This window comes from Lathyrus oleraceus, chromosome 4, assembly GCF_024323335.1.
Source record: "Lathyrus oleraceus cultivar Zhongwan6 chromosome 4, CAAS_Psat_ZW6_1.0, whole genome shotgun sequence".
In the NCBI taxonomy this organism is placed as follows: domain Eukaryota; kingdom Viridiplantae; phylum Streptophyta; class Magnoliopsida; order Fabales; family Fabaceae; genus Lathyrus; species Lathyrus oleraceus.
The window spans coordinates 145,082,941-145,108,849 of NC_066582.1; the positions used below are offsets into that span (position 1 = coordinate 145,082,941).

The window sequence follows — 25,909 nt, forward strand, 5'->3', positions numbered from 1 at the left end:
ATTTTATAAAATTAATTATAATTAAAAATAAATTAATTTAAAAATAATTTATGATTGAACACATTCATTTAAAATTGGTTAAACAATAATGTTAAAGTTAAGAAGTAATTAAAGACAAAAACTATATCACTCTAAAATTTATCTAAGAATATTTAGATGAGAATCCAGCTCTGACATATAATAATATTAAGTTTCTTAAAAGAAAGTTTTATTATCTACTCATCTCCGATTCGAAAGTTTTATTATCTACTCATCTTCGATTTAAAAAGTTAATCTTTGAAATCATGTCAAGAGAATATCATAATTATATAAAAAATATGCTATAGAATTTATTGTCCCATACATTATAAAAAAGTGAAACCAAACCTATAGTTAATGAAAGTTGTGTTCACCTCGTTATAAAATGGTGTTCTAGCAACACCTATTGATTTACTATGCTTTTTTTTAATCTTTTTGTAACTCACAAGTTGTTATTGCAGGTTGACATATTGATGTAGAATTGTAGATCTTGCCTCTAATCTATAAACTTCTTATATACATACATCAAGCAAAAACAGAAACCTTTTCCAACAATCTGTGTACAAAACTAGAAAATAACCAATACCTCTATCTTTAGTCAATATTTAAACAAAGATCCCTTAATTTGGAAGGATCTATGTAGGAATCATCTTCCTCCATTGAAGATAATCCAGAGGGACAACAAAACCTCTTTTCCTTATGCATCAAACGCCAATCTTCAACATTAGTCCCACAACAAAAATCCACACTAGGAAAAGCTCTTTTTTCAAGCATTTCTATAATCTTCTTGGTTTTACCAAGAACATAAACAGCTTCTCTAACATTATCCTCCCTCTCTTCAATTCCACTATTCAAACACACTCTAGATATAACATGAGGCAAGTTAGTCAAACATGCACCCAATATATCAGAAATCATCACTATCACAACCTCAAACACCTTCTCACTAGTACTATAATCTTTCACAACATCTTGATTCAACAGAAGAATTGTTTTGCTTATTCTATACATTGCATTAGAAGCCAGCACTTTTAAAGGCCATGCCGAAGGACTTACCTTGATACATATGTGATTGTATTTTGCTTTGTATTTCTCATATCTTGCTTTTGCTAAATCAGCTAGTGTCTCTAGTGTTTCTTTTGGACTATTGTTTTGAAGTGAGAGTTTGTAAAGATCAACATCTAGCCACTTTCGATAAAGATCGGTTCCAAGCCAAACGATTTCAGCTGCTTTTCGAAGTTTGATTATTTTTCTATCTTGGTCTATGTTTTTTTCTATGAACTTCACATAGGGTAGTCCTTCATTTAGAGTACTAATCAAGTTTTTCACCAAACACTTCTCAATGTTTGGCATTGCAACTATGATGCTTGCTAGTGTCACTAGTGGAAGTGACCAACTATATGGAGGCTCCACACCATGTAGAGGAAGAATTTCGTCGCAATCGAATTCTCCGACTCCTTTAAAACCTTGCAAGATTGAACATTTTTTCTCTAACAACTCAATCACAAGCTTTGGCTGCTTTTTCTCACCTTGTTGAACCCAATGCATTGTTGCATCCCAATTTTCTTTCATCATCACCTCAACCAACTCTTCCTCGCCTTCGAGATGAAGAACGAAACGACGCAGATCATGCTTCGTGCCTGTTCCTAAACTCGAAGTACTAGAACCGAATTTCCAGTTCTTGAAATACTCACAGAATCCCAAAAACCAACACATTGGATAAATTGAAACAAACTGTGCAGCTATACACAACCTCACAATTCCAATCTGTAGTTTAATACAGAAACACAAGATCATCAGTTTAACATCATGAGCCAACTTCCTAAGCCACCGATTACGAATCCGAAAACTAATCGGACTCTCTCGAATCACCACTAACCTATCAGTCCAATAACTTTCTACCTGAAAAATTTTCTTGCAGCTCCTTTTCCTCACATTTGGACACCTATATTTAACAGCAAAAAACCATCTAAAAGCAGGAGCAATAGTACCAACACCAACAGCAGCAGCTTGAACTATAAGAATCAAGATTATAGACCATTTGTAATCCGAATCGCCGCTGCAAAATTTAACCGACCAAGGCATCAAATAAGACCGAAGCATCCCTTCGAGCAACGTCAAAGTACTCAAAACACAAAAAGCACCAGAAGCAGTACACGAAACCGATCTCCCAAGTAGAAACTGAGGACTACTTGTATGAGCCATCATCCAATATTTCATCAATTCATCTCTTAGTTTATCAGTCACATTACCAAACCCTTGTTTTTGCTTTGACTCTTCTCTCAAAGCTTCTTCATTCACCTTATACTTCAACTCCATGTAATGTTTCATCTTTTGTAAAGACAAAGTAGAAGAACTCATAATCATCAACAAAATAAGCATGAGAAACATAATAACACCATGTTCAATCCAAAACTCATAGATAACACCAGTTGCAAACTGGATACAAATATTAACAATCATGGTAACTACTAAAATAGCCATGGCCATAACATTCATCATGGTTTCATGAGTCTGTGTGACACCAAGAGAAGGCATGGAATTAGCCATGACCGTGCAGATTATAGCACTGCTTGCAAGTTTTGCTAGCTGATCATGACGGTGAGGCATAGGGGTGTTGAGATCAACAGAGAGTTTAACAGAAATAGCGATTATGGTTAAGGAAGTTGCGTTGAGACAAAAGTATTTGCAAGGGAACCATAGTTTGCGGGCTTTGAAACCTTTGATGAGATCTGCTGAGAATGAAATGAAACAAAGAAGTGATGCTGAGGCTATGTAGATTCCTATCCATGGCATAGGTTTGCTGAAACTTTTGTCGTCTAAGTTTCCTTCACTGTTGCACATGTTTTTTGCCATCTTCATTTCTTGACTGTTTTTTTTTACTGCTGCAAAGGTTGTTTCTGGTTTATTTAGGAAGAATGTTATGTTGTGTTTCTAATCTAGCCACAAGTCTTTTTCCAGGTTATATGGACTAGAATGTACTAGTGATAAATTATTAAGGGGCGTAAATATGAATATATTATTGTTATATTGATTTGTGTTGATTGATGATGTTTTGGACAGTGTTGAAAACTGTTGATGTGAAATTGTGAATGCGATGAGGGTGCAGACAAGATTAGGTGGTATGAAATAAAACGTCAAAGATTAGGTGCACATTCATGAGGAAGGAGTATGTGACAAGGCGGAATTTTCAATTCGAGTCGGTGTTGGATTCAACTTCCAATTTAGTCTAAATTGAGACAAAAAGAATCATGAATAAAGTAACGTTATTTATTATTTACCAAAATTAATTCCCACCAAAATTACAATCATAATCTCTTTGAAAGTGGAAAAAAAAGTTGTGGTGACGTATTTATCAGGTGGTTATATATTTAAAATAATAAAAAATATAAAGTTAGGTTATCATGCGGAGAGAAATTGAAATTAAAAAGATGTGGTGTGAAAAATACATTGTAATATTTAATTTTAAATATAAAAAAATAAAGACGATTTAAAAGGGGGGAATTTTAAAATTTTCAAAAATTGAGTTGTATCATGAAAAACACGTTGCAAATGAGTTTTAAAAAATAAAAAATTTAGAGGAAAAATTTGACCTAACGTATGTTGAGGGAATTTTTCATTAAGGAACATTGAACACTGTGGGACTTCTTCTTTTTGGAGAAACATCTTTATGAGAGGCGCACCACATATTCACTCAAAATCTTAAGATGATAGGTGAGTGGGTTCTTTCACTTATAAATGCTCAATCTCCACATTTTCAACCAATGTGAGACTATTACTCACACTTGATACATTCTCAAGAACGTATTGATGAAGTGCATGTGTTGACTGACAATTTTTATGTAGCGAAATGTAATTCAAATCGCAATAATTATGACTGTTTTGACAATGTAGTGGTTGCAACGTGTTATTCACATCGCTACCCAACATATACTTTTTTATTTGCGACACTGAGGTGGATTCCACTATTTCAGTCTTCACCGTTTCCCGATTTCTTCTCTTCTTTTCTCCCATTTCTAGCAACATTCCAAACTTCACCCCATTTCTTTCATCCATTTTTTTTTTCAGATTAAAATCTCATTCAATTTTAAATTTTCACCTTCTTCCAATTTAAGTTAAAGGTATTAATTTTTCATGTTGATTTTTGTTTTATTGATATTGATTATTTTGTTGGTTTTCCTTCTTTTAAGTGTTGATTAATTTTTTCTCAACATTCTAGACCTTCATCAAGATTCAAAAATTGTGCAAGAAATTTGTTTCTTCGTTGAGGTATTTTAGTTATTATATTTTTTTTAAGATTTTAATATATAAAATCATTGAGTTTTTTTTTCAAATATAGATTATTTGTTGATTGTTGAGTGTTGTTTTTAATATATTTAGGTTTTTCTAGATTTTTAATATATAAAATTTATTAATTCAAAAATATGAAATATTAATTTAATAACTTCGACAATATTTTTTATTTTTATAATATATATTAAAAACATAATATATTATACTTTTATTAAAAAATAATATATTAATTTTTAAAATCAAAATATATTATATTTTATTAAAAGCATAATATAGATTTATTACAAATAGAATATATTGTTTTTTATTTTTATTAAAAAAGAATAGATTATATTTTTATTTTTATTTTTATGATATATAAATAAGTAAAGAATTTATATATGTATATACAAAATATAATTAAAAACAGAATATATTATATATATATTTTTAAAAACAGACTAATATATCATATATTAAAAAAAGCAAAATATTTGTTATTTTATTTTTATAAAAACAGGATATATTAATTTTTAAAAACAGAATATATTTTTATTTTTATTTTATTAAATATAGAATATATTATATTTGTATTTTTTTATACTATATAATTAAAACAAAATATATTATACATGTATAAACAAATTATAATTAAAGACATAATATATTATATATATTTTTATAAAACAGAATAATATATTATATATTTATATATTTTTTATAAAACAGAATATTATATTATATATATTCTTAAAGAACTATTTATTTATTTAAGAGAAATATTGAGACAAATATATATTTTTAAAGAGAAATATTAAACAAAATATTAAAATGTTAACATTTGTCTCAATATTTCTCTAAGTAAATAAATAGTTCTTATAGATTTTTGCTAATTTAAAAAATAAAATAAGTAACTAATATATTATATATATATATATATATTATATATATATATATATATATATATATATATATATATATATATATATATATATATATATAATATATATATATATATATATATATATATATATATATATATATATATATATATATATATATATATATATATATTATATATATATATTACAACTATTGTATTTTGTTAACTCGTTATATTTTTAAATATTTATAATATATCATTTTATTATTTTTATTATATTTTCTCAAATAAATAATTAAATAAGATATTAAAAAATATACAATTTATAAAAAAATTATATGTTTTATTTAATTAATTAACGTTTTTAAACCTTTAGCATAAAAGATGAAAATAATTATTCTTTTTTTTTAATATAAATTGTTTTTACATTTTTACGAAGAAATGTAATTATTATTGTATAGAAAAAAGATATTATGAAATATTTTTTATAATTATTTTTTATTAATTTTATAAAAAATATAAATTTAAAGAAGTGAAAAATAAAAGAACAATAAAAACTTAATGATATAAAAGAAAAAATTAACATTAATGAATATTGTAAAAATGACTTATTATAATAGAAAAGGTAGGGAGTATATTATACTAATTAGGTTATAATTTATTGTATAATTATGCGCAAAATAAATTTATATTGCTAATTAATTATATTTAATTACAGTTTTGGTCATCTATTTTCCCTGAACAAAAGTGATCATTTTAAATTTAAATAATATTGATTCTCTTCTCATACTTTTGCACTTAAATTTAACAATGTTTCCATTTTTAAATAACAAATTTCTTGTAAAACATAATAAATCACCGTATATAAATCTATTGTGGAACTTTATAGATGAAAAAATATAAGTTAAAAACGAACATCTAATTTTCTATAAAAAAATGTGAGAGGGGAACCAAAACTATTTGAATTTAAAATAGAAGAAGTAATTTTATGAATCATGTAAAATTGAGAGACCAAAATTATAATTTAACCAAATAAGTTTTAAAAATGTTTTTCTTTTTGTGTGTATTCGATATAATTAAAAAACATTTATCATACACCAATTATAATCATTTTACACTTTATTGTGTTCACACTATTTTTCTATAAATAAGTCACTAAAGAGTGAGTTTTTTTTTAAATAACCACATTTTTCAAATTAAATCATGAAATAACTATTTTTTCATTTTTTTTTACAGAAATAACCATCTTTTCAAATAGATGCGTAAGTTGATCTAGCACATCCATTTAACACTAAGAGGAGGCGTCACTGATGCTGACACATGCTTCCAAAGCATTGCACGGAGGCGCCAGCAATCATGACACATGTGTTTTATGCATTGGTGTATGCGCCAATTCATCTGACGCATACACCTTAAGATTTTTTTTAAAAATTTTTAAACGTTTATTTAACAATTAATTTAAAAAAATTATTCATGTTATAATAAAAATTACATGGAATTGACCAAAAATTCAATGACCGGCCCCGTTGAAACGTCCCTTTGTTCCACATCCAGGTGCATTAGCCTGTCTTCGAGGTCTCCCACGATTTTCCTGAGGTATTTGGGGTTTTTAAGTGCTGACATGATCCAACGGTGGCTGGTGTGAAGGTCTGGTGGAAGGTCCAATGATATTTGATCGATGTATCATCATTTGTTCCCAATAGCTGGGGGGCTCTGGCCAACGGTGCTTCCGTAATTGAGTTTGGTGTCCATGTTGTCGTAGTTGGGTCAATGTGGTTGGGTGAATTGTGGACGATATAGTTACCCGAATTGGGACATTGAATCTGTTCTGGACTGGGCCATGACACTAGGCACGGTGCGGCCCAACGCTCGCCGAGCCCACGTCCGAACGGCCATGTCCAAGCGACCGCGAGGTCACGTTAGATGAACGACCGTCCGCCCGAAGAACGTCTCCTCGGCCCCGTAAACACGTGTCGGGCGACGAGCGGGTCCCCCTCGTATGATCGCCATCCACTTATTGTCAACCCACGTCGCGGGCACCTAAGTTGTGTCGGGCAGAGCCATAACGGCATCTCGCTTACCACGTCACCCAACTCCCCTATATTATCTCCTTAGAGATAGGGGCAGTTGGACCAGGGGGCAGACCTTGGTCTAGGTCTTAACGCTTCTTACGCGTCCCCTGGCAGCTCCTCCTTGGGCCTAGTTAATCCAGCCCATTAGGAGCCTTGGCCCAGCGCTGGGGGCTCAATATAAATACCCCTTTCATGGCAAAGGGGCAGGTATTCAAACTCACACTCTGATAATCTCATTCTGTACCTTTTCTGACTTAAGCGTTGGAGCATCTTGCAGGTACACCCCCCTCTCATTTCATTCTCCGGCCCATTCACCAAGACCTTGGAAGGCCCTCCTGATCAGGTGAGATCAGTGGCGCCGTCTGTGGGAACTAGCTATCCCCATCTTCATCAAACGAGGATCAAAAGCTCATTTGTTTCTGTCCTTCCAACATGGCCGGAGAACAACATAGCGATCACAGCCGTCCCCTCGTCAACTACAACATGGACGACGGCCCGCCATCCCATGAAGCGGACGTTCGGGACGGTCATCCATCCACCCCGTCTCCAGAGCCCCAAAACAACGGAGATGCCTCTCACGCCCACAATTTAGGGGCAGAGACATTTCATCCCATTCCCGTTCCCGTTGAAGGAGACGCCGTAATGATTGCCATGGTGAATGCCCTCAATCAATCCGGTTCTATGCTCCACCAGCAGCACGAACGAATCACGGCCCTCGAAGCCGAACGACAAGAAGCCCGGCCCCAGCCGGTGAGTAGGATACAACAGCGTTCGGAGCCAACGAAGAAGCGAGGACGTCGCTCTCCCGAACCCTACGCCAGCAGGGCACGCGCCCGTCGTGACGGTGGTCGAGCGAGAACATCACCAAGGCGCGGGCACAGCCCCGACAACAACGAACTGTCTCCCTTAAGGAGCGATGAGGAAGATTTGCATTGCCCCCTATCTCGGGCAATAATGGAGGCCCCGCTCCCCAAAGGCATGGAGAAACCGCCAAACCTAGCTGTGTACGACGGGACTACAGATCCCGACGATCACGTCGACAACGTCAACGCGATGCTCGACTACCGCAATGATATAACCGGGCACCTCAAATGCCGACTGTTCTCAACGACCCTCAGGAAAGGGGCCATGGCCTGGTACAAAAGCTTGGCCCCTGAGTCCATTACGTCATGGAGAGTCATGAGGTCCATGTTCACCCGGCACTTTACAGCTTCCCGTCGTCACCCCAAGACTGAGGCGACCCTTGAAGCCATAGTGCAGAAGAAGAATGAAACACTGCGCTCATACATCGAGCGATTCAACCAGGAAGCTGTCGAGGTAGATACCACCGAGCACATGAAGAAGTATCTCCTCGAGAGAGGTCTCTTACCCGGCAGTGAACTTAGCAGAGCCGTAGGGATCGAACCTCCCCGCACCTTAAACGAGCTCCTGCATAAAGCCCAGGCCTACATCAGATACGAGGAAAAGCAGGTGGCACACAATGCCCGCAGCGGACGTAACGCTGGGGAGACCGAGCACTCAAAACGCGAGGACACGAGCATTTCCCGTCGCAACGGAGACAAACGAAGAGAAGAAAGACCTCGCGAGGTCCGGGAAGGAAGAGGCCCCGCGGGCAGATATAGCGAGTACACCTTACTGACAGCTCCTCGAGAGCGTATCCTCGCAGAATGTATCAACTCTGAATTTAAGCAGGGCAGGGTCAGGTTCCCAAAACCGTCTGCGCCAAAGCCCCACACCGACAAATCAAAGTACTGCCGGTTCCACAGAAGTCACGGGCACGTGACCGAAGACTGCGTCCACCTGAAAGATGCGATTGAAATTTTAATCCAAGAAGGGCACCTGAAGCAGTACACGAGGAAGAACGAAGCTCCCAGACACGACGAGCCAGAGAAGAAGAGACCCCGGGAAAACACACCCCCTGACAACTCTCCCTATCAAGTGGCCCTCTGCGTGTCACGACCGGAAGATTTCTTCCTCCCCGAACCATTGCCCGAGGGCAAGATCACTGCACTCAGCCCCTGGGAAGACTTCCCTACCACACTGGTGATATCAGGAGGAGGGACTAACGGGGAATCCGCGGCCCTCTCCGTCAAACGTAAGTTCGACGAACTCCTACTGACTGCCCCCGAGCAGAAAGCGACATTGACAAAATACCGGGGAAAATCCAACCCAATATCCTTCTTCCTGGAGGAACTCCCGGGCGGATCCCCCAACTCGGCCATCCCACTATTGATAAGAGCAAAGATGGCCCGATTCGACGTACGACGCATCCTGGTCGACGAAGGCAGCTCAGTGGATATCATGTACGTCCACCTCTTCAAGACTCTGAAGCTAGACAAGACCAACTTAGCCCCCTACGTCGGATCAGATCTCCAAGGATTCAACGGAGCAACAACCAGACCGTGGGGATATGTTGAGCTCCTCGTCACCTTCGGCGAACAAGAAACGGCCAGGGAAGTCAAAATCCAATTTCTGGTCGTAGACTGTCCGTCTCTCTACAATTGCATCTTTGGACGCCCGACACTGGCCGAACTCACTGCGGTCCCATCCACCGTCCACCTGAAGATGAAATACTACACCAAATTGGGACGTGTGGTCACCATCCATGGTGACATCGAAGCAGCCCGACGATGCTACGACGCCGCAGTAAAAGGACAGGCCGTAGTCAGCACGAAGAGCAACTGCAACAACAAAAAGCTCAAGACCGAGGATCCTGCCCGAGGAGTCAACGCCATCGACCTCGACTGTCGCATCGGGCTGGACGAGACCGAAGAGGGGAGGTTCCCCAAGGAACGCTCTCTCGAACACCCGGTCCGACCAATCCCCGACGGGGAGTTCGAACTCATTCCTCTTGGGGACGATCCGGAAAGGACGGTGAAGATAGGTAAGGGACTACCCGAGGAAACAAGAGAAGAGCTAGTAGCATGCCTCAAAGAGAACTCCGACCTCTTCGCGTGGAATGCCGCAGAAATGCCCGGGCTGGACCCCGAGATCGCGTGTCATAAGCTAGCTGTAGACCGGGCAGCCAAGCCCATAGCACAGCATAGACGCAAGCAATCGCCCGAAAAGGCAGAGGCTGCCGAGCGAGCTGTAAAAGACCTCTTAGAGGCAAATTTTATTTCTGAAGCCCAGTACACAACCTGGCTCTCTAATGTAGTCCTCGTTAAGAAAAATAATGGAAAATGGCGTATGTGTGTTGATTATACTGATCTTAATAGGGCTTGCCCGAAAGATGCTTTCCCCCTCCCTAATATAGACTCGCTCGTTGACAACTCTGCAGGTTTTAAACTCTTGTCCTTCATGGACGCATATAGTGGATACAACCAGATCCCTATGTCGCCCGCAGACAAGAAACACACAGCGTTCATGACCCCAACGGGCAATTACTATTACAACGTGATGCCGTTCGGGCTCAAGAACGCTGGCGCTACATACCAACGCATGATGAACAAAGTCTTCAAGGACGAAATAGGGGACATGCTCGAAGTGTACATGGACGACATGATCGTCAAATCACACGAGGAGATAACCCATGCTCGACACCTTACGAAGGTATTCGAGCAGGCGAGACAGTGTAAAATGAGGTTCAACCCCGAAAAATGCACGTTTGGAGTCCGAGCAGGCAAGTTCCTCGGTTTCTATCTCACCGAAAGAGGGATCGAGGCCAACCCCGACAAATGCCGGGCATTCTCGGAGTTTCCGACCCCGAAAACCAAAAAATCGATCCAGTCACTCAATGGAGTGCTCGCCTCACTCTCCCGTTTCATCGCCAAGTCCGCCCAGCACGCGTTGCCGTTCTTCAGACTCCTTCGCAAAGAGGCTACCTTCGACTGGACCGATGAATGCGAGCAAGCGCTACTCCATCTAAAGAAGGTTCTGTCCCAACCCCCGGTCTTATCACGGCCATCAGAAAAGGAAACCCTATACTTATACCTATCCGTGGCAACCGAGGCCGTCAGCGCCGTTCTAATAAGAGAAACCGACGAAGGACAAAAGCCCATCTATTTTACGAGTAAAGCACTCCAAGGCCCCGAGCTCCGATATCAGCAAATCGAAAAGGTCGCCCTGGCCCTCATCAACACAGCGAGGAGACTACGATATTACTTCCTCGCACACACGATAAAGGTAAGGACCGACCAGCCAATCAAACAGCTGCTCGGACGTCCGGATATGGCCGGGAGGATGCTCAAATGGTCACTAGAACTCTCCGAATTCGACATACAATACGAAAGTAGGAAAGCCTTGAAAGCTCAGGCACTGGCCGACTTCGTCGCGGAGATGACCCACTGCCCGACCCCAGCAGAAAGCGCCCACAAATGGACGATCTTCGTCGATGGCGCCTCCAGCACGTCAGGCAGCGGGGCCGGGATCATCCTCGAAAATGAAGAAGGGATCCTGATAGAGGTATCATTAGCGCTAGCGTTCCCAACATCGAACAACCAAGCCGAATACGAAGCCTTCCTAGCAGGCCTGAGGTTAGCCGAGGACCTGGGGGCAAAAGAGGTAAAAATATCCACCGACTCCCAGCTCGTGGCCTCACAGGTGCGGGGAGACTACCAAACCAAGAACGACAACCTCCTCGAGTACTTGTCCCTCGTCAAAGAAAAACTTGACAGATTCGAAAAATGGGATGTTCGACACATACCCCGCGAGCACAACACACGGGCAGACGTTCTCTCGAAACTAGCCAGCACGAGGAAAAAGGGTGGGAATAAATCAGTAATCCAAGAAATTCTCCCTCGGCCCAGCATCGACAAGCTACCGCCTCCACTCGAGGTCAACGCTATTGGAGATGCCCACTGTTGGATGACACCCATCTACAATTACCTCACGCGAGACGAACTCCCGGCTGACCCGAAAGAGGCGACCACTGTCAAACGACGCGCATGCTCGTACGTACTCCTCGAAGGCAAACTCTACCGGAGAGGATTCTCCATCCCACTACTCAAATGCGTCGAGGAAGAGAAAGTCCCCGACATACTTGGAGAGCTACACCGGGGAATTAACGCCCAACACCTCGGCGGACGATCGCTCGCACGAAAAGCCCTTCGAGCAGGCTACTACTGGCCGACCATGCAAAACGATTCGAAAGAGCACGTCAAAAGATGTGACAAATGCCAACGACATGCCGACATGCACCTCGCACCCCCGAACGACCTCAAATCACTGTCCTCCCCGTGGCCCTTCGCGTGGTGGGGCATGGACATCCTCGGACCCTTCGTCACCGGATCATATCAGAATAAATACCTCATCGTCGGGGTGGATTACTTCACCAAATGGATCGAGGCGGAGGCACTGGCTAAAATAACCGCGCAGAACATTCTCCGGTTCTTCAAGCGCAACATCCTCGCTCGGTTCGGTATACCCCAGGCACTTGTCACAGACAACGGGACACAATTCACGGACGGAGGATTCCAGGACTTCGTCGCCAGCCTGGGCACCACACAGCATTTCACGTCTGTCGAGCACCCGCAGACGAACGGGCAAGCAGAGGCGGCCAACAGGGTAATCCTACGTGGCCTCAAACGCAGACTCGGTGAGGCAAAGAGGGCATGGGTCGAGGAGCTACATAGCGTGCTATGGGCCTACCGCACGACACCACATTCTACCACCGGGGAAACCCCGTTCCGACTAACGTACGGCACCGAGGCAGTCATCCCGGTGGAGATACGGACGCCAACGAGGAGGACAGAGGAGCCCCTAGACGAGGAAATGAACGATGAAACCCTTAGAGCCGAGCTCGACCTAGTCGAGGAGATACGTTCCGAGGCAGCCCTCAGGGAAACAACCCTCAAACAAAAAATAGCACTACGCCATGACGCGAAAGTCATAAAAAGAGAGTTCCAGGTCGGCACCCTGGTCCTCAGAAGAAACCAGAAAAACCCGAGAGAGGGCAAACTGGCAGCCAACTGGGAAGGCCCTTACCGCGTCCGCGACAAGACGAGCAACGGGGCCTATTACCTAGAAAACCTACAAGGAGAACAACTCGCTCGACCATGGAACGCAGAAAAACTTAGACAATATTACAGCTAAATGCACCACGGGGAGACGTGGCAGGTACGACCACGCTCTTCGTCCCCAAAACCCCAGGGAGGAACCACGAGACCCGGGAACGATCCGGGGTCACATGACAAACACAACCCTCCCCGACGGTTGGGATCTTGACCAAGACTCAACGTCGAAGTACCAGAACTGGCAGGGCACCCAGCTCGCGATGGGAGGGCCCAAGCCTCGAGACCAGGGTTCGAACAACGGACCCGGGCTTCGATCCCCACGGGCACAAAAGCCCGACACTTCGTCGGTTCCCTAAACCGAGGAGATCAACAAAGTCGAGTAGAGTACAAGTTCATACAAACAAGTATCAAACACAACGAGCACAATGAATGATGACGAAAATATTCCATACATTAATAACAATAAGTGCGGCCGAGGCCAAGTACGCCCGAAGGCCATATTACAACGCCCGGAGGCCAAAATACATAAGGCGCGCAGGCCATAAAGCAAAGAAAAACAAATACACTAAGACTCCACTCGGAGCACCTCTTCATCCTCTTCTTCGTCTTCCCCCAGCTCCTCCTCCGCTTCAAACGGGCAGATAATCTCACCATCCCGGACGCAGCAGTTATAGGCCGACCCTTCCGTCACCAACTCAGGGTTCAGAAGCCCGAGCTGCTCGACAGCATTGTCGAAACCCTCTTTGAAGCAGGCCACAAGATCTTGGTTGAGAGTCCGAATATGCCCTAGCAGCTCACCGCGCGAACCAAGGGCGCGCTCCTCTTCGGTCTCATCTGCCAGAGGACGGACCTTTCCCTCGAGAGACTCAACCTGAGCCCGTAGATAGGCGTTGTCCTCGGTCAGCTTCTGATGGTCGACCACCTGCTCTTCCAGGCTCGCCTTAGCAGCCTTCAACTGGTCCCTCTCCTTTTCCACCTCCTCCAGCTTCTGGCTCAGCCCTTCCTGCAGCTGATGCTCTTCTTTGTAGTCCGACAGATCTTGAGATAGTCTTTCCTTCTCTGTCCGAACCTGCAAAAGGGCTTCCTCCAGCGAGGCGGTGGAGACCGAAGTGTCAGTCAGAACCATGGCCGTCTCCATCACCCGGATGACGGCAGCAATATCCCTGGCCAGATCTTTCCTCCGGGCAGCAACATCCTGGTCCAGAACAGCCTTGGCCTCAGGCGCAGGCACAGCAATCGACTCCTCAGCCTTGAAGAACGACCGTTCCACATAGCAGGGAGGCAGAAGATAGCTGCCCGGTCCATGCGAACTTCCTGGAGACGACCTGGTAAGGGCCCCAGCCGGACGCTTCCGTTTATGGAGGGGAGAAGCCGCTGGCGACGGACTGCTATCAGGAATGGTGATCGGGTTAGATCGAGGAGGAGAGGAAGGAATCACGCTCGCCGCCTGCGAGGGACCGACCCCGGCATCGCCAGCAGTCTCCGAGACACGGGCCACAGTTTTCTTCTTCTTCTTGGGCACCCGGTCAGGAGCGCCGACCTGATTCGCTAGCTTCAGCACCCGATCACGAGCATTGGGCATGGCACCTGCAAGTAAATTACACACAAACATTAGCGACCGAAGTCATAAACAGAAATAAAAAGCTAAACAAAGTCTGCCTACTCAATAACGCCAGAGCTTCCTCCTCGGTATCACACTCGAGCAGAGCCTTCGTATTGATATAACGCGTCTCGGTGATTAGCTCCCCGGCCTCATCCAGGTAGGGCACGCCCTGTCGATTCGCCCAGAACGCCAAGCTGAAGCTCTGCACGTAATCGACCAGCTTCTTGTACGCGAGCCTATCCTCCTCGCCGAGCATCGCATACTTGACTCGGTAATGCGCCGTGGAGAGATCGAAATGATCACGCTGCCACCTCAACGGTATCTTCGACATCAGCGTCTCCTCCCCGTTGGGTTTCCGTTGATAGTAGTATAGAGAGTGAAGGGCGGCCCGAGTAATCGGCATCACCACGTACCACCGGTTCTTGAAATGGCGAACAGAATCCTCGTACGTCTTGAACAAACGCACGGGCTGCTTGAAAGAAACCCAACTGTGGCGACCACGGGAACCGGACCTCTGGAGATGGAAAACGTGGAAGAAGAGGGCCCGGGTGCAACCAATGCCGAGGAACTGGCAAACCAACTCGAATGCCCGCATAAATGCGAGAGCATTAGGATGCAGCTGGGACGGCGCCAGCCGGAGCCACTCGAAGACCGACATCTGGAAGGAATTAAAGGGCAGTCTAATCCCCGCCTCACGGAAAGCAAATTCGTACATAGTGAACTGCTTCCCCGGGAAATGATGACAAATGCGGTCTTCTTCCTTGGGGGCGCAGCAATACCAGTTTGGTGGATCCTCCCGGCCTATTGTCTCGACCATAGCGTGAGCAACGACGGCCTCGTCACAGAAGTCGGACCCCTCCTCCAAGGGCTCGTCCGCAACCCAGGAGAAGTCGACCTGCCCGGAAGAGGAGGCATGTTCCGTACCATCTCGGACACCCCCATCCCCGACAGGGAGACGAGCGATTGTCGCATCTTCGGTGGAAGACCCAGAATCTTCCCTCCTCGGTCGTAAACGCCCGGTTGCACCTGAAACGCAGACAGAAAGAGTGAATTCGACGTCATATCAAATCCACCCTTCCACCGCAGGTCAAGTGAAAGGGCGTAGCGGCGACGGACACCAACCGTGCTCAACTCGGTGACACATGCACTCTATAGAGACCGGGCACAAACTTCATACGGCCTATGCAAGTATTGCCCGGCATATGAAATTCATGCCCGGTACAGTACGATCCCAACCCTATTTTCGACTGGTTAATATACACCTACGGTCCACTGCACTATTCCTAAGCTAAACCTAACCACATTTCTACAAAAATAATATGCGTTTGACAGAAACAACAAGGAAAAACAGTGGGTCAAGGTGGAAAACCATACCTGACATAACTAAGTTGAAAGGGTTGCGGTGGTGTCCAAGCGGAAGGCGGTGGTGCGGATAGGAGGACAGGCGGAGACGGCGTTCCAGACGGTTGAGCGAGCAAACGTGAGAGAATATGGAGAACTCCGGTGAACGCGTGAGCAAATAAAGTAGAAATGAAGTTACTCAACCCCTTTTTATAGGGCTAGGCACGTGGACCAACAGGCTAGGTCATCATTGCCTAGCCTGCCTACGCCGTCTTTGCACGCGAAACGAAGCGACGCCACTAATTCTGAGACACGTCTATCAAAAATAAGAAACTGAAAGACCCGAGCACCCGTCCATCTCCTCGACTCGCCAAGACGCCACCTCCCCGCGTCATACCCACGTCTACTACGAGGAAGGTGCAGATCAACCGATCACCTCCATCCCCGACAGTCCCGGGGATCAGTCAGTCATGAATAGGTCTGTTGCGACCTCACCTGTCTAACGATCGAGCTTCCCCATCGTCCCGGGGAACCCTTAGTTGAAACATAAGTCATCTCTCTGGCTCAGAGACTCGACTTGGGGGGCTCCTGTTCTGGACTGGGCCATGACACTAGGCACGGTGCGGCCCAACGCTCGCCGAGCCCACGTCCGAACGGCCATGTCCAAGCGACCGCGAGGTCACGTTAGATGAACGACCGTCCGCCCGAAGAACGTCTCCTCGGCCCCGTAAACACGTGTCGGGCGACGAGCGGGTCCCCCTCGTATGATCGCCATCCACTTATTGTCAACCCACGTCGCGGGCACCTAAGTTGTGTCGGGCAGAGCCATAACGGCATCTCGCTTACCACGTCACCCAACTCCCCTATATTATCTCCTTAGAGATAGGGGCAGTTGGACCAGGGGGCAGACCTTGGTCTAGGTCTTAACGCTTCTTACGCGTCCCCTGGCAGCTCCTCCTTGGGCCTAGTTAATCCAGCCCATTAGGAGCCTTGGCCCAGCGCTGGGGGCTCAATATAAATACCCCTTTCATGGCAAAGGGGCAGGTATTCAAACTCACACTCTGATAATCTCATTCTGTACCTTTTCTGACTTAAGCGTTGGAGCATCTTGCAGGTACACCCCCCTCTCATTTCATTCTCCGGCCCATTCACCAAGACCTTGGAAGGCCCTCCTGATCAGGTGAGATCAGAATCATTTTGGAAACGAATCAATGGTTCCTGGGGTGTACTATAGTTAAACAATGGTTTAGTGTTTTGGTGATGGGATGTTTGAGTGGTCATTGATGGAGGGGCTACGATGGCCTGAATTGTATGAATCATTTGGGCTATAGACTATTGTATTGGCTGTGTATGGTTGTTGGTGGGTAGGGTTTGATTCTTGGTTTTGAGGTGGGTGTGTGGCATGAATGGGTTGCGAGGCTGGGTGTTTGGTTGTTGGGTGTATGTGGTAGGTTGATGGTGTGAGATTGGTTGTTGGGTTTGGATGGTTTGACATTGTTATTGGACGATGACTTGTTGTTGGGTGTATGATGACGAAGCTAGTTGGCATGGATCAATCAAATACCTTGACTCAGACATAAATTGTTGCGTTGTAACTGACCTAAACCATGCCATATATTGTTGAGTTGGTCTAGCACCCTGTATGACTGGTTTGTTTAAGATGTGTTATCGTCGATTCGTCCAATGACGACACATCTCTTTTGCAAAGTCTGTCCAGTCGGAATAATCTTATTGGGCATCGACTCTTTTTTGATGCCAATCTCCCAAACACGTCGGAGGTTTTGGAATTTGTTACTGCATGCCAAACTGCAGTTTTACCCCGTCGCTCTGGTGCATCTCCACAATAGTGAACTGGATAATTGATATCTTTGCTGTCTAAACTGAAGCATCATCATGGTTAACCTGATGATCAAGACCCAGATATGGCCTCCAGATAAACTGTACAACAATACGACATTATTAGATGATAAATAATTTGATAAGTGTTTTTAAATTAAAATAGATTTGCGTAGGAGTATTACATCGTTTGGTCCAATGTGATCCAATAGATTGCGATAGACTACTATAACGTGTTTCAGACACCTATTGTAGTTCATCCCTCTAACTGACCACCTAGATAAAAAACAATTGAAAAATATTATTTACAATTAATTATAATATGAAGTCTAACTAATTATATGGTAAAGTTTTAAACTTACTTTGTTGCAAACGGGAATACTCGCATAATATTGTTTGAGATATCTTAAATTAATACCTTGCCCCTAGCTTGACCGGATGTCTCCCCCTCAGCTTGGTCGTCACACAAAGGGGCACCTAATAACTCATTGCAAATAGAGTTATCCTGGTTAACTCTACCATTTACGGCCTTTCCATCGATACGTACACCCAACAACACGTAGACGTCCTCAAGTGTGACAGTACACTCACCGAAAGGAATGTGAAATGTGTGGATCTCGGGTCTTCATCTCTCCAACAAAGTAAGAATAAATTTGTAGTCAACTGAGTACGAGACTATGTTGAGGAGATTTCCAAAACCACATCCTCGAATATATGGTTCTATCAAAGGATCGTGGAGTGCATATTCATGTACACGACATTGAAATCGTTTTGGGTCCTAATGAAACATAATTAAGAAATAAAATAAGAAGTAATATACAATTAAAACATAAATAAGAAATAAATACAAAATAAGTAATAACATACAAATGTCGAGATATTGTTGATTGTTCCTCTATGTTCATCACCCATAATCAATAGAGACATAATGCTGCAGAGTTTGAGTGTTGCAGAGGTTGAGTGTGGTAAATATGGAATATTGCAGAGGTTGATTATTAGTGTTGCAGATGATGAGATGTTGTGAGTTGATGCCCTATTTATAGATGAGTAAGTGCTCAATAGGTTGAATAGGTACGCAGCATGTGAAACATTGGATTGGGTGCATGCATGTGACAAGAGTGTAAGCGCCTAAGGCTATGGTGCATGCTTTCTTTATGACATGTATGGTCACATGCGCCACTAGTCTTGGCGCATGCATGTCTTTTTATGCATGCAAGGAAGAGGCGCCAAAGGCTTGAGCGCATACCTTGATTTATGCGCCATTGGAATGGGCATCTGCCTTAGAATATTAATGCAGGGATTTCTTGTGCGCGGGTGCATGCTTTGTGTGCAGAGATTCCTACCAGACGCATTCTTTGTATTATCTTGTCTCTGTATGAATTCTTTGTATGGCATTGTCTTGTCTTTGCAGATGAATTGCGTGATCAGTGCATACACCGTTTATCCTATTTAATTGCATGTGAATAACAGATCAATGCATTCACCATTAGTAGAAACACTAAAGTTACATTAGAAAAAATGTCTTCCTCACCACATTACATGATCAGTGCCCATACCAAATGTGAAATATTTGAGCATCAATTATTCGGTTTTTGTTTTTGCAACACAGAAGTAACACGGTTTACAATAAATCGATGATCAAAATTTTCACATCTGAAACAAAGAATAGAAAAGAAATTACAGTGCAGTCATGTGGGCCAAATCATCTATAAAAATTTGGTGTGGTTTGCAGACAACCAAGTAAAGTTTTATCAAAAGAAGATTCAAGATAATGACGATGTTCATAATATGTTTGTCAGTCACGAACAATCTGGGTACAACAATATAGAGTTATATATATTACCACAACAAGAACAAGTCTCTCAGTTCATTGATCAGTCACAAGTGTTTTGTGAAACTGATGATGACGAACAAGCTGAGGTCAATGTTATAGATGAGGAAGAAGAAGAAGCCAAGATTTTGGTTGATTCAATGGTGAACAATGATGAAGAAGAGGATCCATTACCAGCTAGTCATGTATATTGTCCACCTCAACACATGACAAGCTTGAGTTTAGGTTCCGATGAACCTTCATCAGATATATTTTATAATCCTTATGTGCAAATACAAGGATCTTTAAAAGAAGGAGACACATTTCGCACAAAATAAGATTGTGTAAAAGCTATTAAAAAGTTTCACATGGAACTATCAGCTGATTACAGAGTTGATATAACTAATGCAGTGAGGTACAAAATTTATTGTCAAAACGAGCACTGCCTTTTCAGGTTGTCATCTTCGTACCTGAAGAGGAGTGATTCTTGGGAGATTGGATCCATGGGTCCAGTTCAAACATGCATGGTCACAAACCCAATGCAAGACCATCGGGAACTTGGCTCTCAGTTAATATGCGATGAAATTTTATCTGTCATTAGCGACAATCCATCGTTAAAGGTGAGTACAATAATCTCGCATATTGTAGCACAATACAACTATACTCAATCATATAGGAAGGCTTTGATAGCTAGGACAAAGCCGGTTGAAAAAGTGTATGGAAATTGGGAGGAGTCTTACAAACAACTTCCAAAATACTTGTTGGCTCTTAAGCAGTATGCTCTAGGGACTATTGTCAAATTGGAAATGTTGTCGGCGTATACACCAGACGGGACTTGTGCTATTGGAAATGGAATATTCCACTGTCTCTTCTGGGCGTATCAACCATGCATTAATGAACTCTGTCTTCAAAGACATCTGAAACCTACCTATAACCGCTTTGGTGCATGCAACATATTTCAGGCTAGGGGCTCTGTTTGAGACCAGACGTTCCAAATGAAGTTCAGTGTTGCAATCGGGGCAGTTGTTCAGTGATGCTTCAATGAAATTCATTAGAAACGAAGTTGCCAAAACAAACATACACGTGGTTATAGTGTTAACTGTACTAAAGGTTAGTACAATGTTGCTGAGTCCATGGATCACAATGAAGGAATACCAATGGGACAATACAGAGTGGAACTAGATAGAGGTTGGTGCGACTGCGGAAATTTCTAAGCCTTTCGTACGCCTTGCTCCCATGTCATTGCGGCATGTTCAAAGGTTTGAAGGGATGCGTCCTACTTACTATCTGACGTTTACAAATTCATTAGCATATCCAATATTTACAAAATTATTTTTTCAGTAGTGGCAAAAGGGGATTACTGGCCAGAATATCAAGGCGACATTGTCTAGCACAATGAAGTTATGCGAAGAAAGAAAAAGTTCGCCCAAACATCACCTGTATTCGAACCGAAATGGATACGGCGAACAAAATGGTTCGATTATGTAGTTCATGCCGTCAGCCAGATCAAAATCGTACTAACTGTCCTAGTGTTGGAATGAGCACAACAATATAATTTTACATGTACCTCTTTTGTAATATATAAAAAAACAAAATTTATTTCATATGATAACTTTGTGAGGAATTATCATCACAAACAAATACAACACATTCAACACACAAGTAACACATAAAAAACAACACAAACAACTACAACAATTAAAATACCATTACTATAACTAAGTGATTACAACCATCAAAACAATTTTGAACATATTATGCATAATCCTGCTAACGTCTCTGTCAGTCTTAATATCCACCCACTCACGCACTTCTCCATTTTGGTTGAACGTGGACTCAAGCTATTGAATACTTCTAATCCTTTCACCATCTGCAATTTCCCCTTCTAACTAACGGTCAAACGTCCGATTAAGACATTCAAACGAATCTATATTCCAAAGTTGAATCTTTATCGGAGGTGCGACTGCTGAAAAAATTAAATCGGTATTTCTCTCGTGAATGTATTCAGACATGGTTAAAGAATAAAATATTGAAGGAGATTTAATTAAAATGAAATAAAATGGGTTTGGAGGGTAAGAAGTTGTGTGAAAAAATATGGGAGATGCGTAGGGAATTTATAGATGAAACAGAAAATGCATGCGCCAACGAGGTAAACGCCACACACACAAGCACATGCATGCGCCAGATGCATGGGCGCATGTGCTAAATACACATGCATGTTGTGAGGGAAAAGATTCCTAGTCCTTACTTTAATGATGTCAAACCTTTCTAGTTGCTCATAACATGTGCTTTGGACGGTGTCACCATATCATAAAATGCATTCATCCTCCAACATGCTCAAAATATAAGTGAAATGTGTCCATGCATATATGAGCATCTCATTGACTTGAATAATGCACTTGATCATCGTTAGTACCTTAGGTTCATAAAAGAATGGTTTCAAATGATCAAAAAATACGTCTCAAAAATCATTTTTTGACAGTCTAAGAACTTTGTGTCGACTCACATCTTGGAGCGGTCGACTCATTCATACATATCCCAGTCTGTGAAACTCTCAGGTCTGAACAGGTTGAGTCATAGATCGACTAAATCCTGGAAAAACCAAATGAGTCGACTCATCCATATGATTGCGTCGATTCATTGCCTGTTTCATTTAAACCATGATTTCCACGGGTGTCCAGACATAGGTCGACTCAACTCTGGAAAAATCCTTTTGAGTCAACTCATCCCCTGTTTGAGTCGACACATCGCCTGCTTCATTTGAGTAGTTTTTGCCTCTGGTCTGAACAAGTCGAGTGACCTGTGTGAACAGGTCGAGTGGTTGTTGTTGGCACTCAATTTTCTGCTGTGCATTTTTGCAAAATTATTCTGTTATGTCTGTTACTTTGTTCATGCATCATATAAATATTCTAGAGTCTCTTCTTCAACAAAAACAACAAGAAAAGTGAAATATATACACTAAAGTCCTCTTCATCTTCATTCTTCATTGCATTTCTCAACAACTACACATAACGATTTTTGTTGATCATTCTACATTTGTGGTGATAACATCCAAATAGGATTGTGTAATCTTAGTTTGGGTAGAGGCTTTGAGTGGGTTTTTCTTGAATAAAACCATTGGGGTTTTATCCTCCAAGAATTGAAGGTTTTTGTACTAATCTTTGCTTCATAGATTTAGCCGAGTGAAAGGTTTGAAGAACGGTGGGTTCGTTTAAACAAGTAATGGTAACCGGAGGATTGTGAAGGAATGTTAGGGTTCAAGTGTCTTGCGATTGAAGTCAGACGAGCTATAATTTTGAAGAACATGGAGTTCTTGCAATAAGGTAGCTACAACCGGAGGTTTCACGCAGATCCGATCGAAATCAGCCGAGTTAGAGTTTTGGAGAACGTGGAGTTCTTGCAATAAGGTAGCTACAACTGAAGGTTTGTTCGGAACGCTTGAAGGACTTAGTTCAACTCGAATCAAGGGGAGAGAAGTGAATAGGATCTGCAACAACACTTGGGGTTGGTTGGTGGTGATCATTTCTTATCTTGTATTAACTTTGCAACTTGATAATAAATATCTCAATTCTAGTTTTGGAATTGGGGGCAGACGTACCCTAAGCGAGGACGAAAGGGGAACTGCCTAAATAAATCTGGTGTTGTTCTCTCTTTCGCTTAACTCTTTAAATTTTGCATTAATTGAGTCTTGTGTGAATTTAATAGTAAAATTAATCCCACTTAATTGTTGTGCATAGAAGTTGTTCGATAAATTGGTGCAATCACTTTGATTTCAACTAAGTAAAATTCTGCACATTCAATTTGAGTGAAATTGAGACTTGGTGTGAAGTGCACACCAAGTGTTTGATAAAATTAACCTCACACAAGTCTATCAATATTTTACTTGTTCTCTTATTGTGTTACCTCATCATTAGTGGTAACTATATCAAGGATTGGAGTAATTAATCAATTGATTTAGATAGTGGTTAATTATCTCTATCTTAGTTATTCCATTTGGTTTCACGCATATCTGATCTTTCCATTAACGGATCGTTTAGACAATTGTGGTCTAGGGAGCTTTCGCAACCTTTGAAAACATTTTTAAAAAGCGCTAAATTTTAAATACTGATCTATTCAACCCCCTTCTAGATCGGTACTATCGTCTAACAAGTGGTATCACGAGCGCCGGTTCATCTAGTGCTTTGCATATAACTTTTTAGAAAATTAGTAACGATCCTAAAGGGGTGTACAATATAGCGCATATTTTTACTGGTGAAAACTATTGTTATTGGAAAGATTGTATGTGTATCCATATCAACTCTATTGATAGGAAGGTATGGAAAGTCATCCAAGATGGTCTTATGGAAATAACCATGACCAATGCGGATGGTGTTGTTATACGTAATCCTGAAGCACAATGGAATGAAGAAGATGAGAAAAAGTATAACTATAATTGGAAAGCTAGAAATATGATCTTCGCCGCCTTAGGTGTTGATGAGTATTATAGGGTTTCCCATTGTACTAGTGCTAAAGCTATGTGGGACTCATTGCAAATTACCCATGAGGGAACCAATGATGTCAAACTAGCTAGAATCAACAATTTAACTCCAGAATTTGACCTTTTTCATATGAAGTATGCTGAAACCATTGCCGATATGCAAAAGCGATTTTCTCAACTAATCAATCGGTTAAATGCTCTTGATAGAACTATCCCTAATGATGTTGCTACTAACAAAATCCTAAGATGTCTTAACAGGGATTGGCAACCAAAGGTCACCGCGATTAAGGAAGCCAATGATCTAAGAACATTGGACATGACAACATTGTTTGGTAAGCTTCAAGAGCATGAGCAAGAGCTCATGAACCTTGAGAAACATGAGAAGATTCAAAAGAAGGAAAAGAAGGAGAAAGCTAAGGACACTGAAAGGAAGTCTACCTATTTAAAGGCTTCAAGATCTAAGTCATCCACCAATGACATGTGTGAGAGTGAATCAAGTGATGATGATAAAGATTCGAATGAAGACATGGGGCTGTTCGTAAGGAGGTATAATTGATACCTTAGAAAGAATTAAGTTCAACATTTGGATAAAAATCTTGTCAACTATAGAAGATAATCAAAATTCCCTAATCGAGAGGAAGGTAAGACAACTAAGTCAAAAGAATCATGCTTCAATTGCAGAAAGGTCGGTCACTATTAGCCGGACTGTCCCCTGTTGAAGAAAGACAAAGGAAACAAATCTAGCAAAGCTAGAAGAGCATACATTACATGGGAGAGCGATAGTGAGTCCTCCAACAATGATAACTCAAGTGACGAAGAAGAAAATGTCAATCTTTGTTTTACGACTCATCAAAAGAAGAAAAAGAATGTAAGTCATTCTAAATATGATCATGTTGATAAAATGTCTTATTTTGATTTGCAAATTGCCTTTAGTACTCTACATAATGAGAGGAAGCTTTTAAACGCTTAGCCTCAAATAAGAAAATTTTCTGTTATTTAGAAAAGAAGGTTTCTGATTCCTAAAAGGAATTAGAAACTCTTAAGAAATCTATGATAGAGGCTACTAAAGGCAAAACTGAAAATGATAAGGGATTTTGGTTTAGATGCTATGGATGTGAAACTTGTCACATTTGGAAAAGAGAGGTTAGAACTCTTCAAGCTAAGTTAGACAAGGCTTTACAATCTAAAGTTACCTTTGCTATTGATCAATCACGTTTTAGAAGTAACATGAATAATCCTTATCAAAAGTACACTTATGTGGTAAAGGATCAAGTTAGCAAAAGCGATTCTCATCTGAACTTAAATTGTCTATATTGTTGCAAGAGGGGACATACTATTGCTAAATGCCGATTTAGGAGATTTTTGGTTCCTAAAGGAATTTTTTAATGGTTGTCCAAATGCAACCAAAGTTTCACTCACACACCAAGACCCAATGAAAATTGGGTACCTCATTCCCTTGTTTAATTTGCAGGTGGAATGTCTTGAGGATACGGAGAGAACATGGGTTCTCGATAATGGATGCTCAAGACACATCACGGGTGATATTTCCTTATTCTTTGACTTTGTGGCTAAGAAGAGGGTTTGTAACCTACGGTGATAATAACAAGGGAGCTATACTCGTAAAAGGTAGTGTAGGTAATCCC

The 25,909-nt window shown here is 41.7% G+C and overlaps 2 protein-coding genes across 2 annotated transcripts; one reads left to right on the top strand and one right to left on the bottom strand.

Moving 5' to 3' along the window:
* Window positions 1-287: 287 nt before the first annotated feature.
* Window positions 288-3,031, bottom strand: LOC127074163 (uncharacterized). The gene has a single exon (XM_051015459.1). It carries the CDS (start codon window positions 2,878-2,880, stop codon window positions 613-615), a length of 2,268 nt encoding a protein of 755 aa, XP_050871416.1. The 5' UTR covers window positions 2,881-3,031; the 3' UTR covers window positions 288-612.
* A 4,646-nt stretch (window positions 3,032-7,677) lies between these two features.
* LOC127136432 (uncharacterized) lies at window positions 7,678-13,278 on the top strand. Its single transcript, XM_051062988.1, has one exon. The coding sequence runs from the start codon at window positions 7,678-7,680 to the stop codon at window positions 13,276-13,278; it is 5,601 nt and encodes a 1,866-aa protein (XP_050918945.1).
* Window positions 13,279-25,909: the final 12,631 nt, after the last annotated feature.

Excerpts from the sequence above, each read along its gene's own strand:
- LOC127074163 (XM_051015459.1), bottom strand. The coding sequence starts at position 2,880 with ATGAAGATGGCAAAAAACATGTGCAACAGTGAAGGAAACTTAGACGAC.
- LOC127136432 (XM_051062988.1), top strand. The coding sequence starts at position 7,678 with ATGGCCGGAGAACAACATAGCGATCACAGCCGTCCCCTCGTCAACTAC.